General features: G+C 38.8%; 1 protein-coding gene across 2 annotated transcripts in view; it reads left to right on the top strand.

Moving 5' to 3' along the window:
* NUP210L (nucleoporin 210kDa-like) overlaps positions 1-15,397 on the top strand; it is a 193,382-nt gene that overhangs the window by 97,543 nt on the left and 80,442 nt on the right. For both annotated transcript variants that reach the window (XM_006861487.1, XM_006861486.1), the window contains exons 14-16: positions 4,558-4,703; positions 5,737-5,958; positions 8,686-8,859. In XM_006861487.1, the coding sequence (XP_006861549.1) occupies positions 4,558-4,703; positions 5,737-5,958; positions 8,686-8,859 (542 nt within the window). The remainder of the gene's footprint in view (positions 1-4,557; positions 4,704-5,736; positions 5,959-8,685; positions 8,860-15,397) is intronic.

The following is a 15,397-nucleotide window of genomic DNA, read 5'->3' as shown; positions in this document are numbered from 1 at the left end:
GGGAAGGATTGCATGGAGGGGATTGTAACCATGGCAATGAGACGATATACGATAGAATGAATGTAAAACTAACGTTCTCCCATGTAAACTATCACATAATCCACAATAAAACATTTAAGAAAAAAAAAATTAGAAGTTTAAATAAATTTCCTTAATGTGGAAAAAAAAAGAATATTGTTAATTGGTCCAGTGGTGAGGTTTTTTGTTTTCTTTATATTGAGATGCAATCTATACCAAAAGCTATGGTCTTTGATCTTCATCAGTAAGTATTTTAAGTCCTCTTCACTTTCAGCAAGCAAGGTTGTATCATCTGCATATCACAGGTTGTTAATGAGTCTTCCTCCAATCCTGATGCCACATTTTTCTTCATGTAACCCAGCTTCTCAAATTATTTGCTCAGCATACAGGTTGAATAAGTATGGTGAAAGAATACAACCCTGTCACACATCTTTCCTAATTTTAAACCATTTGGTGTTCCATTCGAATAGCTGCCTCTTGGTCTAGGTACAGGTTCCTCATGAGCACAATTAAGTGTTACAGAATACTCATACTTCACAATGGTGTCCATAGCTTGCCATGATCCACACAATCGAAAGCCTTTGTATAGTCAATAAAGCACAGGTAAACATCTTTTTGGTATTCTCTGCTTTCAGCCAAGATCCATCAGACATCAGCAATGATATCCCTCATTCCATGTCCTCTTCTGAATCCACCTTGAACCTTTGGAAGTTCTCTGTCAATGTATGCTTGCAGCTTTTTCTGTAGTACCTTTAATAAAACGTTACTCACATGGGATATTAATGATATTGTCTGATGATTTCCACATTCCATTGGGTCACCTCCCTTTGGAATGGGCACAGATATGGATCTCTTACAATCAGTTGGCCAGATAATTGTATTCCAGATTTCTTGACATAGATGTGTGAGTGCCTCCAGTGCCACCTCACTTTGTTGAAAGATTTCAATTTGTATTCCATCAATTCCTGGTGCCTTGTTCTTTGCCAATTCCTTTAATGCAACTTGGACTTCTTCCTTCAGGATCATTGGCTCTTGATCATATGCTACCTCTTGAAATGGTTGAACATTGACCATTTCCTTTTGGTACTGGTATGTATTCCTTACATCTTCTTTTGATGCTTTCTACATCATTCAATATTTTTCCCAGAGAATCCTTCAATAATACAAGTCAAGGATTGAATTTTTTCTTCAGTTCCCTCAACTTGAGAAATGCTAAGCATGTTCTTCCCTTTTGGTTGTCTAACTCCAAGTCTTTGCACGTTTCGTCATAAATTTGACTTTGTCTTCTCAAGCTGACCTTTGAAATTTTCTGTTCATCTCTTGTACCTCCTCATTTCTTCCATTTGCTTTGGCATCTCTATACTGGAGAGCAAGTTTCTGGCATCCATTTTTATATTTTCCTTCTTTCCTTCAATACATACATACCTATACTGAAAGTAAGTGAATTAAATGTACCAGTAAAGAGAGTAGCAGAATGTATTAGAAAACAGATTCCTTCCATAGGTTGTTTGCAAGAGACACAGCAAAAAGATGTAGACAGCTTAAGTGCCCATCAACAGAAGAATGGTTAAACAAATTTTGGTGCATACCCACAATGGGATATTATGCAAAGTTGAAGAAGAAGGTTGAATCAACAAAACACCTCACAATATGGATGAATTTGGAGGACATCATGCTGAATGAAATTAGACAATCACAAATAGACAAATATTCTATGAGATCACTGTTGTAAAAAGTTAAGGACATTTTTTCTTGATAAAAGAAATATTCTATGATGGTTATAGTGGTGAAGGAAAGAAGAATTATTAACAGGCTAGAGAGTAGAAACATGTTAACATGGGTAATGGAGAAGGCAATATACAACAAAAGGGAGGTTAGCAGAGGAAAGTTGAAGGTAGCAGAAGATACAGGAATGAATGCAAGAGTTAGGAAGTGAACAGTCAATACTTTGAAGAGGTCTTGTACAGCAGATTTGCCTAATGCAATACGTTGTTTAATTTCTTGACTGTTACTTCCATGAGTGTTGATGGTTGATTCAAGCAAAACAAAGTCTTTGATGACTTCAATCTTTTCTCCATTTATCTTGATGCTATTTTTTGGTTCAGTGGTAAGGACTTTTGTTTTTTTTACATTGAGGTGCAATCCATACTGAAGTCTGTGGTCTTTGATCTTCACCAGTAAGTATTTTAAGTCCACTTCACTTTCAGAAAGCAAGGTTGTATCATTTGCATATGGCAGGTTGTTAATGAGTTTTCTTCTAATCCTGATGGCACAGTCTTCTTAATATGATCCAGCTTCTCAGATTTTTGCTCAACATACAGATTGATTAAGTATAGTGAATAGTACAACCTGGTGCACATCTTTCCTAATTTTAAACCATTCAGTGTTCCCTTGTTCTATTCAAACAACTGCCTCTTAGTTTATGTACAAGTTCCTCATGAGCACAATCAAGTGTTTGATATCATTCTTCACAGTGCTATCCATAGCTTGTCATGATTCAAATTGAAAGCCTTGTGTAGTCAATAAACCACAGATAAACATCTTTATGGTATTCTCTGCTTTCAGCCAAGATCCATCTGATGTCAACAGTGATATCTCTTGTTCCACATCCTCGTTTAAATCCGGCTTAAACCTTTGGCAGCTCCCTGTCAATGTGCTAATGCAGCTGTTTTTGAATTATCTTTTAACTAAATTTAACCTGCATATTATATTAATAAGAGAGATGAGGGACAAGAAAATAGAACTATACAAGAGAAAAATAAACAAATAAAAGGAAGGGAAAAAACAGAGGAAAATGAAAAGATAAAAACTAGAGAGTTGTAAAGAGAAATAAAGAGGAAAGAAGGAAAAGAGGATGGAGATGAGAAACAGAAGAAAAGAAAAATCAAAAGTGGAGATGTTGCTGTTAAGTTCCATCAACTCATTTCCAACTCATTGCTACCCTATATAGGGGTTCTGTGGCTTTTAAATCTTCAAGGGAGCAGAAATCCTCTTTCTTTCATGGAGTGGCTAGCAGGCCCAAACCACAGAAAGTGGTTCACAGCCCAGTGCTTATCGTATAGAGGCACCACATTTCCAAAAGCAGAGATAGAAAGGATAAAAGTTAAAGGAAGTAAAAAAGAAAAACAATGAAACAATGAAAGGAAAAATAAAAAAATCTGTGCAGTTTTTGGACCCAGATTGGAGAAAACTGTGGGGGACTTCTGCTAGACAAGGAATTCTTTAAGTGGGTGGAGGTGGGATGTGATGGATGACTTCTCAGCCCTAGGTAGAGTTCCTATAGGCTGAGGTGTTGTTTATATTCAGGGTACCTAATCAGGTTGCTAGTTTCAGTGTCTGTCAGAACCGGATAGCAGGGTGACTGATTATGAAGGTTTCTGCAAGTGTAATTCTGGCCTGGAGGCTCAATGGGTTCTGTAGATCTACAACAGAGTCTGTCGGAACCCAGGCACCATGCGTGGCAACACAGCGGGCACCCACCTCACACTGGCTCAAACTACGCAGTTCAGAACTCCTGTAGGGCAGGGTCTGCACAAGAGGTAGATGAGGGTGGAGGGCAGCCTCACCTCAGTTATCCAGTGGAGTGTGGGGAGCAAGAAGGAACTCTCACCTTTTCGGTTGCCCATGTGAATCTGTGCCATTAGGCCACCATCTGTCTGGCTCTCGAAAGATGCGCACATAAGTTCAAGATGGCCTTAAAGCTTTTGGCTGGCTGTCTCTTTACCAGTCAGTTTCCTTCTTTCACTGCCTCTGCTCAGCTTCTCCTCCAGGTAGGAGACCTCCACTACACTAACCTTTCATCCGAAGTTCAGGGTTCAGAATTATCCTCTGTGTCTGTTTCATTGGTTTTCCATATCTTTGTTGTGGAGGGTCTATATAGCATGTCTACCTGCCTAGTCCACTTTCTTTCTGGAAGTCCCTCTTTATTTTATTTTTATTGTAACTAAAATATCTAACAAAGCATTTGCCATTTCATGATTTTTTTACATGTATAAGTCAGTGATATTATGTTTATCATGTTGTTCAACCATCTTCACTATGTTTCCATATTTTCTATCACCCTTAACAGAAACTCTGTACCCCCTATACAGTGGCTCCTCTTTTTCCTTCTCTCATCCCGGGTAGCCACTAATGAACTTTGATCTCTATACATTTGCTTATTATAGATATTTTATATAAATGGGATTATACGATACTGTCTTTTTTGTGACTGACTTAACTCACTCAGTATGCCTTCAAGGTTCATCCGTTTTGTGGCTTTCATGAGAACTTAATTTCGCTTTATAGAATAAACGTAATATTCCATTATATGTATGTACCACAGTTTTTTATCCATTCATCTGTTGATGGACATTTAGAGTAACAGAATCTTAAATCAATTCGTTATTTTAAAAAATTGGGGCTATGTGGTGAGATCTAGAGCTCTAATATGTGAGATCATGATGGTGCTTTAATGTATAAGATTTTTATTGCTGTAGCCTAATTCTGTAAGCACTGACTGCTTTTTACCTTGCAGAAACAATGTTTTTTGATTTGCAGGTATTCAGAAGCCTGGACCAAGGCACTGTTCCAGTACACATATAGCAGCCAAATCTCTAGGCCATACCCTGGTGACAGTGGGTGTGACTGATAATGAAGAGTATTTGGGGAGCAGTGCTACATTTGCTGCTTATGAACCCCTAAAGGTGAGCTAATTCATATTAAGGAAGTGACGTTTCTTTTCATGGACTCCAGTATGTCCATGCAGAGGAGTCCTAGCCATCTGCTAGGTTTTCTCTTTATTTACCACTCTCGCTTTTAGAGCTACAGCTCTCTCATCAAACTTTAGTGCTACTACTTATATTTTTAGATATCTCTGTCATCACCATTTGATCAAGATTTAGAACACTAGAATGCCACTTTTGGAATTTTCAGATTTTCTGTACTAGGGGGGAAAGTCAATTGTCTTTCACCCTCACTGCTTATGGATTGTCAAAACAGCAGTCATTATTTTAGTCACTGTTGTATGATCTATATGTCATATAAAAATAACCTACATTTTGGAAACGTTTCACTCCCCTAAAAACAGTTAACCCATCTATAAGTAAGATGTATTTCCTCTGTATGTGAATAATACCTGTCTTTTCTGCTGTTTAGATAAAAGTTCTTTGAGAAATACAATGGCATATATATATGAATTCTTTTTTGTTTTCAAGACAAGAATTTTTGATACTTTAGTAAAATATCTGTTTAAAATGATTTTGCAGTTATTTATGCAACATTGTACTGAATTCCACTGATAAACAGAAATTGAAATATAAGCATCAAGGAATTAAAATTATGTATCAAGGAATTTACATAACTAGAGAGCATAACAAAAATCATTTGGCTTTACATTTGAAGCATTGGGAACATTTAAATAGCGTTAGGAGATGAACAAGCACACAAATGAGTGATAGAGTTTAAGTATTATAACAGCTTCGAGAATGGAAAGTAGTTGAGTGATTGGATAAAAATTAATGGATAAGGTGACACATGAGTTAGGCTAGTATTATAGGTAAGGTTTAAATTAGTACAGAGGTAGAAAGGCATTCCAAGTAAGAGGCAGAGTATACATACCCTATCAATGGGGAATTAAGTCTAATGTCATTTTCGGAATATTCAGATAGTTTTCTAATTTAAAAAATTGTTTTTAAAAACTCTCACTGTATAAAGATTAATTTCTTTATATGTCATCAGGCTCTAAATCCTGTGGAAGTGGCACTGGTGACATGGAAGTCTGTGAAAGAAATGATATTTGAAGGAGGCCCTCGTCCATGGATCTTGGATCCCTCTCGGTTCTTTATGGAGTTGAGCATGGAGAAGACAGAGAAGATTAAAATAACACAAGCCCGACTGCCAGCCAAGAGGAAACAGAATCAGTACATCTACCGGGTCTTGTGCCTAGCTATAGGGGAACAAGTAGGAAAAAAACATCTTTTTTTAAACATATCTTTTAACAATGATACCTTAAATCAAGGAGCCCTGGTAGCGTAGTGGTTACAAATTGGGCTGCCAATCTCAAGGTCAGCAGTTCAAAACTACCAGCGGTTCCATGGGAGAAAGGTTAGGCTTTATGCTCCCGTAAAGATTTACAGCCTCTGAAACCGTATACAGGGTCACTATGAGTCGGAATCGACTCCACGGCATGTAACTACCACCACCACCTTAAATCCCTTGTAAAAGCCATTCCTTTTCAGATTCCAGTGGATTTATTTTATAGATTAAATGTTATTAAGTGCCATTAAGTTGATTCCAATTCATAGCGACCTTATATAATAGTCCAGTGCTTATCCTACAGGAATTATTTACTGATTGGTGTTGTTAAGTGCCGTTGAGTCGATTCCAACCCATTGCGACCCTGTATAGGGTTTCCAGGGAGCAGCTGGTGAGCTTGAACCACCGACTTCGCAGTTCAAACGGCTTTGCAGTCTGACGCATTAACCCACAGCACCACACCAGGACTCCTAATTACTGATTAAGTAATATTGTTTAAACCTTACTATTTCATCAGCATGGAGCCCAGTTGCTGCTGTTTGGTAAGTATGGACTGCTAAACACAAAGTTAGCAGTTTAAACCCACCAGCCACTCCCCTGCTCCCATAAAGATTTACAACCTTAGAAACTCTTTACATGGTCACTGTGAGTTGGAATAGACTTGATGGCAGTGGGTTTTAGCTTATTTCAATGTCACATAGCAACAAAAACCATCCGTTAAAATGTACTGAAAGATTTTGCTTTGTTCATTTGAGAATTCTAACAGTTCACTTACTGAATAGTTCAAGATATTTTTTGTAGTAATGAGGTTATTTCATAGATTTTCCAATCACTATAATTCACTCCTTTGTTAGACTAGAGAATATTTGGTTTCTCACCTCCAAAACTATGAAACAGGAATATTAGCAATTTTAAGGAACTAGTGATTACGATTGAAACTACCAGCTGTTCCGCAGGAGAAAGACAAGGCTTTCTGCTCCTGTAAAGAGTTGCCAAATCGGAAACTCTGTGCAGGGTCACTATGAGTCTGAACTGACTCCATAGTACTTAACAAGAACAAGTGAGATTTGTGCTGATAAGAGTAATATGAAGTTTGTTGCCCTTATCAGTTGAATTCATTTTGTTTATTTTTAGTAGTATATGTCTAGTAGTAGTGATGGATTTGTGTAGTTCCCATCCACAGTTGTGCTCTGCTTCTTTAAAAGCCATGAGCAAAGGTTTGCAGCTTGACTGGTGTTAAGAATGCAATGTGACTGAAATGCAGCATGATTAAGCTGACTGTATATAAGAGTTTGACTTATTAAGTACTATGGCATTACCACGACTCCTGCTGTGGTACTGTAGGACCAGCACTGGACTGCGAACCATGAGGTCAGCACCTTAAACCCACCAGCTGCTCCTCAGAAACAAAATATAGTCAACTGATAAGGGCAACAAATTCATCATTACTCTTTATCAGCACAAATCTCATTAGTTCTTTAAAATTGCTAATTATCCTGTTTCACAGTTTGGAAGGTAGGAAACCAAATATTCTCCACTCTAACAAAGGAATGGATTATAGTGATTAAAAATATACAGGGTTGCTATGAGTTGGAACAGACTCGATGACACTTAATAACAACATATGCTATTACCAGTTGAGCAATATTCATGCTTCTGATATCTGTAGTGAACTTGGCTATATATATGGTTAACTAGTAACTTAAGGCCCCTTTTGAAGCCCTTTAACTTGTGTTTCCACATTCTGTTATTCATTAGTATTCCTCCAGTTGTTTTTAGGTGCCATCAAGTTGGCACTGACTCATAGCGACCTTATGCACAAAAGAATGAAACACTGCCATAGCCTTCACCAATCTCACAATAGTTTCTATGCTTGAGCTCATTGCTGCTGCCACTGTGACAATCCATGTCATTAGGGATCTTCCTTTTTTTCTCTGACCCTCCATTTTACCAAGCATGATGGCCTGCTCCAGGGACTGGTCCCTCCTAATACTATGTAGGAGAAACTATGTCTGGTCATCCTGGCTTCATAGAAGCATTCTGGTTATACTTCTTCTAACACAGATTGGTTTGTTCTTCTGGCAGTCCATGGTACTTTTAATATTCTCCTCCAACACCATAACTCAAATGCATCAGTTCTTCTACAGAGATGAGTTGAAACACAAATTGTTTGTTGTTTTTGTTTTTCATTTTTTAACTAATGGTAACAAAAGATTTGGTGGAGAAGATTGAAATAATTGATCAAAATTAGATTTTTTTTTTTAATGTTCCATTGGTTTTAAAATACTCATGGCATCCTTAATTCCTCTTAGCATAGATAACTAAGAACTGTACTGTCTTAAAGGAATTTTTCTAGTTATAGTGTCCAAAGAATAAGCCCTAGTATTGCAGTGAGTTAAGCATGGGGCTGCTAACTACAAAGTCAGCAGTTTAAGCCTGCCAGTTGCTCCACAGGAGAACTATGAGGCTGTCTGCTCCCATAAAGATTTGCCTTCTCAGAAACTCTATGGAACAGTTCTACTCTGTTGGAATCAACTAGATCAGAGTTGGGAACTGTCCAAGGGATTCTCTATACTAGAATTAAAATAATTCTGACGTTCTTTGGTTGGCATGACTGCCACAATTATCTCTTCCTCTGGTATTTCCTCAAAGGTTCTGACATTCCGAATTGGAAATCACCCAGGTGTCCTGAACCCTAGTCCAGCTGTTGAGGTTGTTCAGGTTCGCTTCATATGTGCACACCCTGCCAGCATGTCGGTAACCCCAGTATACAAGGTGCCAGCTGGTGCCCAGCCTTGTCCTCTGCCACAGCACAACAAACAATTGGTAAGTACAGAGTGTATTTCCAGCTAACTTAACACTTTCATTTTCTATGCTTCATTTTGTCTGAAGTGTCACTTTTTTTGTTACAAAAGAAAACTGTTTTTTTTTGTTGTTGTTGTAGTTACTCTTTGTTCTCTTATAGTGCCTGAGAAAAATTTATTAAACTAAGTTAGAGCTGGCTACACTCAGTGATATGATTTTGTTCACTGTACACAGTCAATTTGTGATTATAGCTGTAGTTTATCTAATATCCTTTCTTATCAAATCTTTTATTAGCATTATCAATAAATAATTAAATTCACTTCTACTCAAAACCCACTATGAAGGATGGTAATATATGCAATAACATAGCTAAGAGGCTAAAGCTGAAGAAAATTAAAACAAGACCATGAGAACCAATATGACTTGAACATATCCCACCTGAATTTAGACATCATCTAAATAACAGATTTGATGCATTAGACACTAAAGACCAAAGGCCCGAAGAATTGTGGGATGACATCAAAAGCATCATACAGGAAAAAAGCAAAACATCATTAAGAAAACAAGAAAGAAGGAAAAATCCAAAATGGATATCAGAAGAAACTCTGAAACTTGCTCTCCTGTATAGAGATGCTAAATAAAATGGAAGAAATGAGGAGGTAAAAGAGCTGAACAGAGAATTTCAAAAGTCAGCTCTAGAAGACATTGTCAAATATTATAATGAAATGTGCAAAGACCTGGAGTTAGAAAACTAAAAGGGAAGAACATGTTTAGCATTTCTTAAGCTGAGGGAACTGAAGAAAAAAATTCAAATCTCAATTGCGGTATTGAAGGATTCTATAGGCAAAATATTGAATGATGTAGAAAACATCAAAAGAAGATGGAAGGAATACACAGAGTCACTGTATCAAAAAGAAATGGTTGATTTCAACCATTTCAAGAGGTAGCATCAAGAGGCAATGAATGATACACCCAGGAGCCATCAAAGCAAGTGGTTGGATCCCCTCAGAGCAAATCTCCTTCCAAGATTAAGACTCAAGGGGAATACACAAGCAGGCGTCTGGTCTGGCTGGTGACCATGTTAGTCACCGATAAGGTGAAGTGGGAGAAAAACAGCAATGAAGTTGTGAGCTAAGTCCAACCACACTCAATAGACTCCTATGAACCTGAGTGGAGATCTGGTTGGCCAGCAGTATGGCAAGACCCGGGGACTCCTGGGCCCAGAGGCAGTGACATGGTCACAGAGGACTAGAGCACAGAGTGAAGCATCCAGCTGATATGAAGTGAGGAGAGATGTGCAAGAACACCCATACTTGCAAATAGTACCCACTTGACCTGGCTTCAATGGGTGGATGATCAGAACTCAACTAGAAGAAAGAAGAGGGAAAAAAGAGTAACCCACTATAATTTGATGAACTTTACCTATATTTATGAATGTAGTAGCTCAAAAAAGGGAACAAATCTTTATAGCGAGGATCCTTCCCACCCCCTCGGTACACAGGGTTGACAGGAATGGGCATCTTAGACATTGGCTACCCAAAATGGGGGAGCTACAAAGGCAAGACATGGCTGGCTTATAAGCTTTCAAGAGGGAGTCTAGTTCCAGACGGGGCAAGGAAGGTAGACTCTCCCCTGAATGGTTTCCAATCTGTTGGGACCAGACTAATGAAATGAGATGGGGATAGGACTCTTGTGGTGCCATAGTGAATAATTGCTATCAGGACTGACTGTGAAGGCCAGAAATGTAAAGGTTAAAGGTAGATGTTTTGTAACAAAAGGAGCAGAGGTCCCTGGAACCATCAAGTAAGAAGAACGGAGTGCAGGACCGTATCCAGAAAAGCAGTGACACCAGAAATGGAGGCAGAGAAGATGACATGAACAGATGGAGTGGCTGGGGACACTGGACTCAGGGAGGGAGAGGGGCTGTGCGCTGATGGCTGGGAGGCAGGCCTGTGGAGTGTACCCTTTGGTTGTTTGATGATGCATGGAGGAGATTGTAATTATTACAATGAAATGAAATACGATAGGATGAATGTAAAACTGATGTTCTCCCATGTAAACCCATGTAATTCACAATAAAAAGTTAAAAGAACAAATAAATAGATTTTAGTTCAATCTTATGGTAGTATTATGCCAGCCCATCAGTACCCTAGACTGTCACTGTGTAAATAACTCTTTAGATAGAAGTGTGTGCGGTTTTTTATGGCAAGCATGAAATGGGAATCCGTTTCTGTATCTTTGGCTTTTAAGTAATAAATTGTCCTGAATTCCTGTTTAAAAAAAAAAAAAAAAAGAGGCAATGATACTGAAGGAAGAAGTCCAAAGTGCATTGAAAGCATTGGAAAAGAACAAGACACTGGGAATTGATGGAATACAAATTGAAAACTGTCAACAAACTGATGCGGCACTGGAGGCATTCATTCATCTATACCAAGAAATTTGGAAGACAACAACATGGCCAACTGACTGGAAAAGATCCATATCTGTGACTATTCCAAAGAGAGGTGACTCAAGGAAATGTGTAAATCATTGGAAAATATCATAAAGATCACATGCAAATAAAATCTTGCTAGCGTAGTGGTTACGAATTGGGCTGCGAACCTTAAGGTCAGCGGTTCGAAACTACCAGCTGCTCCGCGGGAGAAAGATGAGGCTTTCTACTCCCGTAAAGATTTACACCCTCGGAAACCCTATACAGGGTCGCTATGGGTCGGAACCGACTTGATGGCACATAACAACAACAACAACAACAAAGATAATACAAAAATGACTGCAACCATCTGACAGAGAACTTCCAGAAGTTCAAGCTGGACTTAGAAGAAGACATGGAGTGAGGGATATCATTGCTGACGTCAGATGGGTCTTGGCTAAAAACAGAGAATACCACAAAGATGTTTACCTGTACTTTATTGACTATGCAAAAGCTTTCAATTGTGTGGATCATGACAAGCTGTGGGCAACATTGCAAAGTGTGAGTATTCCGGAGCACTTCATTGTGCTTCATGAGGAACCTGTACATAGACAAGGGAACACTAAAAGTTAAAAATTAAAAAGGTGTGCGCCAGGGTTGTATTCTTTCACCACACTTAATCATTTGTATGCTGAGCAAATAATCCGAGAAGCTGGATTGTGGGAAGAAAACGTGGCATCAGGATTGGAGGAAGACTCATTAACAACCTGCGATATGCAGATGGTACAACATTCCTGGATGAAAGCTTGGATCAACCATCAATGCTCATGGAAGTAACAGTCAAGAAATCAAATGGCATATTGCAACTAGGCAAATTTGCTGCACAAGAACTCTTTTAAGTGTTCAAAGGCAAATATGTCAATTTGAGGACTAAGGTGCGCCTCACTCAAGCCATGGTATTTTCAATAACCTCATATGCATGTGAAAGTTGGACAGTGGATAAAGAAGATCTTAGAAGAATTGATGCACTAAATTATGGTGTTGGAGAATATTAAAAGTACAATGAACTGCTAGAAGAACAAATAAATCTGTTTTGGAAGAAGTACAGACAGAATGTTCTTTAAGCCAGGATGGCCAGACATATAATCAAGAGGGACTAGTCCCTAGAGAAGGACATCATGGTTGGTAAAGTGGAAGGTCATAGAAAAGGAAGAGGACCCCCAACGAGATGGATTGTCACAGTGGCAGCGACAATGAGCTCAAGCATAGCGACAACTGTTGGTGCAGGGCTGGGCAGTGTTTCATTCTGTTGTGCACAAGGTCACTATGAGTCAGTACCAATTTGATGCCGCCTAACAACAACAACAAATATTCTGTTGCATAGTTATACTACATTCATCAGTATAGACATGATAGACATGGTTGTGTCCACTTTTGGGCTATTAAGACTAATGCTGCCATGAACATTCCTTTATAGGTTTTCAATGTGAACATAAGTTTTCTGTTCAGTTTGAGTATATACTTAGAAGTGGAATTGCTAGGTCATATGGTAACTCTGTGTTTTGGAGTGGCACTGTAGGATAGACACTGGATTGCTAACCATAAGGTCAGCAGTTCTAATCCACCAAATGATCCTCAGAAACTCTATATAGGGTCACTCTGAGTCATAACTGACTTGACAGCACTTAACAACTTAACAAAATGGTAATTCTGTGTTTAGTCTCTTGAGGAACTGACAGGTGACTTTCCAAAGTGACTGCACCATTTACATTTCCTACCAGCAATGTGGACTCTTGGTGTGGCACTGTAGGATAAGCACTGAACTGTGAGCCACATGGTTGGCAGTTCAAATCCACCAGCTGCTCCTCAGATACGCTATACAGGGTCCCCATGAGTTGGAACCCACTTGACAGCACTTAACAACAACAACCACCAACACTGTATGACAGTGCCGATTTCTCCACATCCTTGTCAACACTTGTTACTGTGTGAGTAGCAAAAGACAAAATAGAAAATGGGACCTCATAAAAATTAAGTATTTTTGTACCTCAAATGTCTTTATTGACAAAGTGAAAAGACAACCTACAGATTATAAGAAATATTTTTAGGAATCATATAGCTAATAAGGATCAAATATATAAAATACTTTTACAACTTAACAAGGGAACCCTGGTAGTGTAGTGGGTTATGCCTTGAGCTGCTAACCACAAGGTTAGTGTTTGAAACCCACCATACACTCCATGGGAGGAAGATGAAGTTATCTGTTTCCATAAAGATTTACCATCTCAGAAACCCTAAGGAGCAGTTCTACTCTACCCTATGGGTTTGCTATGAGTAGGAATCAGCACAACAACAGGGTTAGTGGGTTACAACGTCACAAAAAGACAAACAGCCTAATAAAAAAAATTGGCAAAGGATTTGAACAGATAGTTCACTAAAGAGAATGTTCAAATGGCCAACAAATATGTGGAAAGATGTTCAGTATCATTAGCCATTGTCATTGCTCAGTGCCATCAAGTTTGTTCCATATCTTAGTGACTTTATGTGTCACAAAACAAAGCCCAGTCCTACATCATCCTTACAGTCATTGCTGTGGTTGAGCTCATTGTTGCACCCACTGTGTCAATCCACTCATTGAGGGCCTTCCTCTCTTTCTCTGACCCTCTACTTTACCAGGCCTGATGTTCTTCTTCAGGGATTGGCTCCTCCTCATAACATATTCTAAGAAAGTGAAACTTTCATCCTCCCTTTTAAGGGGCATCCTGGCTGTACTTCTTCTAAGACAGATTTGTTCATTCTTATGGCAGTCCATGGTACATTAAATATTCTTCACCAACACCATAATTCAAAGGCATCCATTCGTTGGTCTTCCTTGCTAACTGTCCAGCTTTTGTATGCATATGAGGCCATTGAAAAGACCATGATTTGGGTTAGATACACCTTTGCTCTCAAAGTGACATCTTTGCTTTCTAACTCTTTAAAGAGGCCTTTTATAGCAAAACTTCCCAATACAATACATCGTTTGTTTTCTTAACTTGACTACTACTTCTATGGGTGTTTATTATGGATCCAAGTAAAATGAAATTCTTGACAACTTTAGTATTGTCTCCATTAATCATGATATTATTTATTGGTTCAGTTGTGTTTTTGTTTTCTTTATGTTGAGATATAATCCATACTGAAGACTGAAGCCATTGCCTAAAAAACTCATTGCCATTGATTCAATTCCAACTCATAGCAACTTTATGGGACAAAGTAGAACTGCCCTGTTGGGTTTCCAAGGCTGTAATCTTTATGGAATCAGACTGCCTCATGTTTCTTCTGCAGAAACAGCTGGTGGGTTCAAACCACTGACTTTTTGGTTAGCAGCTGAGTGTTTAACCACTACACCATCAGGACTTCTTATTCTTAGCCATTGTTGTTGTTGTTAAGTGCTGTTGAGTCGATTCTGACCCATAGCGACCCTGTATAGGGTTTCTAAGGAGCAGCTGGTGAACTTGAACCACCAACCTTTCAGTTCAAACAACTTTGCAGTCCAACGCATTAGCCCACAGAACCATACCAGGACTCCATTGTTGCCGTGAAGTGCTGTCAAGTCGATTCTGACCCATAGCGACCCTGTATCGGGTTTCCAAGGAGCAGCTGGTGAGCTTGAACTGCCAACCTTGTAGTTCAAATGGCTTTGCAGTCTGGCGCATTAACCCACAGCGCCACACCAGGACTCCAGGACTCCATTAGGGAAATGTAAATCAAAACTACAATGAGATAACATCTCACCTCCATTAGAACAGCAACAGTCAAAAAAACAATAGGTGTTGGCAAGATTGTAAGGAAACAACCCCACATCCATTGCTGATGGGAGGATAAAATGGTACAGCCACTGTGGAAAACAGTTTGGCAATTTCTCAGAAAGTTGAATATAAACTACTATTTGAGCCCTGGTGTGGTGCTGTAGAATAAGCACTGGACTGGTTATGACAAGATTGACAATTCAAACCCACCAGCCACTCTTGGAAACCCTATACAGGGTCACTATGAGTCAGAACCAACTCAATGGCACACAACAATAACAACAGTATGATCCAACAATTCCAATCTTAGGTATATACCTAGAACTGAAAACAGGAATGTAAACAGAAACCTGTACAC

The sequence above is a fragment of the Chrysochloris asiatica genome, unplaced genomic scaffold (assembly GCF_000296735.1).
Source record: "Chrysochloris asiatica unplaced genomic scaffold, ChrAsi1.0 scaffold00042, whole genome shotgun sequence".
In the NCBI taxonomy this organism is placed as follows: Eukaryota; Metazoa; Chordata; class Mammalia; order Afrosoricida; family Chrysochloridae; genus Chrysochloris; species Chrysochloris asiatica.
The sequence above is the reverse complement of the archived record's forward strand: the minus strand, read 5'-3'. Positions and strand labels throughout refer to the sequence as shown.